The 4,441-nt window shown below is 39.3% G+C and overlaps 1 protein-coding gene across 1 annotated transcript; it reads right to left on the bottom strand.

Annotated features, from left to right (window-relative positions):
- LOC111781025 (glucomannan 4-beta-mannosyltransferase 9-like) lies at positions 1–4,341 on the bottom strand. The gene is made up of 6 exons (XM_023661419.1): positions 3,912–4,341; positions 3,343–3,694; positions 2,110–2,220; positions 1,783–2,033; positions 1,513–1,712; positions 1–599 (listed from the first exon to the last, which is right to left on the bottom strand). Exons 1-6 carry the CDS (start codon positions 4,239–4,241, stop codon positions 239–241), a joined length of 1,605 nt encoding a protein of 534 aa, XP_023517187.1. The 5' UTR covers positions 4,242–4,341; the 3' UTR covers positions 1–238.
- Between the last annotated feature and the right edge of the window lie 100 nt (positions 4,342–4,441).

Below are 4,441 nucleotides of genomic sequence, written 5' to 3'. Positions count from 1 at the left end.
TGGTGGTAAATGGTTGAGTATTCCCTTCATCAAATATATTCACAAACTTCCTCTAATTTCAAGCTTTCCCATGTCAAAAATAAAAAACGCCATCTTTTTGCTGCCCTTTTCCCCTCTCCCTCTCTACAAACTAATAACAACAGAACACCATCCATATATGTAAACCCAATGAAGCTTTTGATGAATATAGAGATGAAGTTGGCTGCACCACGGCGGCGGCTGTGGCGGCGGATTCTGATCAAGAAGAAGAAACGACGGTTCCGACGTACCCGAATCCGACAATGCAGAAGGCTATGGCTTGAAGGAAGAGGAAAATGAAGAACTGATTTTTACCAAAGAAAACGTCGTAAGTGCCACAGAAGAATAGATAAGCGCCCACTCCAAGCTCCAATAAATGAAGCCTGTCCGCAATTTTGAGGCGAGGCCTCTTATGCTGTCTTCCTGAAGTAGCTTTGGCTTTGGCGGCGTCGCCCAGTTTCTCTGTCACTATCCATTCGTTCACTCTGCTTGTCTCCAGCAACCCGATGATTGTCCCTTTTGTTCTGTGCATTGCCATTACGTTCTCGAACAGAATCCAAAATGATACTAAATGAAACGACCTGCAAATCGAATCGAAAACGTTTGATCGAAGTCGATGAACTTGTTGCTAAGAGTTAAAATGAGTAGACGGTTAAGGATATGTAGCGTTTCTTTATGGTTTATATAGCTACGACCTTTATTGAAATCAAATATCTCGTTGTCTTCCGTGGTGGTTTACCATAGGTATCGTATTGTAATATTTCATATTGGTTGGAGAGAGGAACGAAATATTCTTTATAAGTGTGTAGAAACTTCTCACTACTACCAGACGTGTTTCAAAACCTCGAGGGGAAGCCTAGAAGTGGAAACCAAAGAGGACACTGGCTCTCTCATGGGTGGATTGTGTGATTCCACATCGTTGGAGAGGAAAAAAGGATTCACTGTAAGTGTGTGGAAACCTCTTCATACCGGACATGTTTCAAAACCTTAAAGGGAAGCCCAACGGGGAAAATCTAATGGTATCAGAGCTAGACATCGAACTGTATGTCAACGAGGATGCTGGCCTCTCCCAAGGGGGTGAATTGTGAGGTCCCACATCGGTTCGAGGAGGGAACGAAGCATTCCTTATAAATGTGTAGAAACCCCTCCCTACCATACACCTTTCAAATACGACAATATCTACCAGTTGTGGCTTGCGTTGTTACAAATGGTACCAAAGCTAGACACCGGGCTTTGTGCCAGCGAGAATGCTTGCACCCCTCAAAAGGTAGATTGTGAGATCTCACTTCGGTTGGAGAGGAGATTAAAACATTCTTGATAAGAGTATGGAAACCTCTCCCTAAAGATGTGTTTTAAAACCGTGAAACTGATGGCTATACGTAATAGGCCAAAGTCAAAACTGACAATATTTGTTAGTGTCACAGCGGTAGACTTGATCTGTTTGACATTTTATTATAAGCAAATATCAGGCGGTTTACAAATATTCTCACGTACCTTGGAGTGCCGACGGCGTTGAGAAGGGTGACGATGGACGGAATATAAACAGAACCCCACTTGGGTACCACAACTTCCGGCACCAATACGGTGGCAGGCAACACAACGCAGTAAAAAACGAAGGTGTTGATATGGGCTACCAATTTTCTTACAAAGAAGAAGCTGTAAATAACATGAACCTTCTTCCACGCGGTAACTTTCTGCAAAAGGTTAAAATTATTCACTTTCTACTTCTTCTTCCATTGTTAATTTGAAGGAGCTTTTTGTTACCTTATTTCTGATAATCTCCATGACCATCTTTCTGAAGAGATTAGCCGGCCCACAGGACCACCGGTGCTGCTGGTAGCGGTAGGCTTTCAGTGTGCTTGGCAATTCATTTTTCACTCTAACATCTGCAACGTACAAGAATTTCCAGCCCTTTAGACTGGCTCGGACCGCCAAGTCCATGTCCTCCACGGTGGTGCGGTCCTTCCACCCTCCCGCCTCGTTCAGCGCCTCAATTCTCCAAACACCCGCCGTCCCTATTATAAATGATATCAGAGTCAGACACCGAACAGTAAAAAAAACTGAACGGGTAAAATAAATGAGAAAATTAACCATTGAAGCCAAAGAAAGCGTAAGTGGAGGACCCCACTTCTTGCTCCACAGTGAAATGATAATCCAATGACATTTCTTGCATCCTTGTCATCAAGCACTCATCAGCATTAACTGCAAAAATAAATAAATTAAAAGAAAAAAAACATAAATTTCCAAATTCCACAAAAGCCCCTCGCTGGCATCCACTTTGCGGGACCCAAACCCAGGTCCACCACTCAACTCCGTAGTCCTTACCACATGCTATTGCCCCCTCCCTCCGAAATAAAATCCCATTTATTTTTACTCTCTTAAATTAAATTTATATTGACGTGGGAGGGCAAAAATGGAAATGAAAATGTTTTAATTATTATTTTCTCCTTCTCCTTCACACATCCTCTTATCTTCTCGACGTTTGGCTTAGATTTCCTGTCGGACATTCCCCTTTTGTCCTCGACCCCTCATTTCTTTCACCAAGGTCCTCTCAAATTTATTAATTATATATATATATATATATATATATATACTATATTATATGAAATAATTTCATTAAATGTGTAATGTGACATATTTAATCAAGGAATTTAATAACTCATTTACTAAGTTTGACCAAATATATTATTTTAAATGTGTAAAGAAGCCAAAATTAATAAATTGAAATTAAGAGGTGTAGTTTGGGAATATGAGGAATGTAAAGGGCATTCTAGAAAATAAAAAAAGATGGAAAAGTGGACCTTTTGGCAATAAAGGAACTTTCCCACCACAATTTTCCATTAATTTTAAAATATATTATTAAAAAAAAAACTAAATAATAATAAAACAAAAAGCTACAGATTTGAACAAGCAAATCCCAACAGCGAGGAAAATTCAAGTGATATAATACAAATTAGAACAATTAATATTTTGTTTTTTCTTTAAAAAAAATTAAATTCTAACTTTTATGATTTCAAATAATTTATTTATTTGGATTTAACAGGGTTGGTCACCTGCAAAGTGGTCCCCACACAAAAAGGGGGGGTTGATCACACGTGTCAAATCCAACGGCAGCCAGCGTGGACTAAACTAAGATTAAACGATTTGACTTGGTCGTACTTTATATAATCAAACCCGCCGACAGTTTTAACCTTACTTAATTAAAAGAATTAATTTTCCTAAAAGGTAATTTTCTAACTAACCTTAATTAATGTTTTAAAAACACAGAATTAAATAAAATAAAACATGCTTAATTCAAATGATTAATGAATAATCAAGACTCACCAAATTTCCAGCGAGCTTGAACCAGGCCAATTTCCGGGTTATGAATAAGGAAAGGAACGGTTCGCCAGAGAAAATCCGGTTCGGGTTGAAAATCGGCATCGAAAATTACAACGTAGTCACATTGCCTAACATAGCTTCGTTTCAGACCTTCCTTGAGAGCACCAGCTTTGTAGCCATTTCTGTTATCTCTAATCTCATACTTAATGTCTATGCCTTTACTAGCCCATTTGTGGCACTCCGTTTCTACTAAATCCTTGATTATTGGGTCCGTCGAATCGTCGAGAACTTGTACTATGATCCGATCCGCTGGCCACGATAGCCCACAAGCTGACCCAATTGATAACTGATAAACCTACAAAAACAATAACAAATCTCCATTTTTTAGTGTTTTTTGGTAATGGGCGTTGGGAATTGTTAGGAGTGAGTCCATTGCATAATTAGGAAGAGCACCGATTTGTAACATAATATCAGAATCATGCCCATGTCAATAGAATCCTCTAGAGAAAGGAATCGAGTCTCGATTAGGCTCAAAACGGACAATAGAGTACGGTGGGTTTGGTTAGATTTACCTCTTTTTCGTTGAACATTGGAATTTGAACTAAAATCATGGGATAAACAGAGTTTCCAAGCTCGATATCGTCTTTCATGGGTTCCCATTTATACCTCTTTTCTGGTTTTCTTCGAAGAAGCTTAACAAAAGCAATGACAACACCCATATAAACTCTCTCCACGAACAGCATTACCGACATTACCAAACAGAGAAAAACAGAGAGGCGGAGCAGAGGAACAACCACCGGAGCTCTGATTGCATCCCAAATCAACGAAGCTTGAAACGCTATGTCGTCTGTTCCTCCTTGTAATGTCTCCTGCAGAAGCGCCGCCGACGAAACGCCCTCCATTTCCGATCTGTCGTTTCAAGGGATGAAGAACAAAACCAATAAATAAAGGAATTTTTTAGGGCTTTTTTTCCGCTTCTGCTGCAGTGGAAAAGGTAGCAGAAGCAGCAATAAATGAAAAAGGAAGAAAGCAGGGGAGGGAGGTTTATATAATTTTTTTTTTTTTTTTTTAAATTATATTTAATTGGATTTTTAATTTTGTG

Source organism: Cucurbita pepo, chromosome LG19 (assembly GCF_002806865.2).
Source record: "Cucurbita pepo subsp. pepo cultivar mu-cu-16 chromosome LG19, ASM280686v2, whole genome shotgun sequence".
Classification (NCBI taxonomy): Eukaryota; Viridiplantae; Streptophyta; class Magnoliopsida; order Cucurbitales; family Cucurbitaceae; genus Cucurbita; species Cucurbita pepo.
The sequence above is the reverse complement of the archived record's forward strand: the minus strand, read 5'-3'. Positions and strand labels throughout refer to the sequence as shown.

Bases quoted from the DNA above. Each gene is read 5' to 3' on its own strand.
- LOC111781025 (XM_023661419.1), bottom strand. From the start codon at position 4,241: ATGGAGGGCGTTTCGTCGGCGGCGCTTCTGCAGGAGACATTACAAGGA. The intron at 2,221-3,342 runs GTGAGTCTTGAT...TTATTTTTGCAG, and splicing joins TCAAGCTCGCTGGAAATTTG to TTAATGCTGATGAGTGCTTG. The intron at 2,034-2,109 runs GTTAATTTTCTC...CATTTATAATAG, and splicing joins CGCTTTCTTTGGCTTCAATG to GGACGGCGGGTGTTTGGAGA.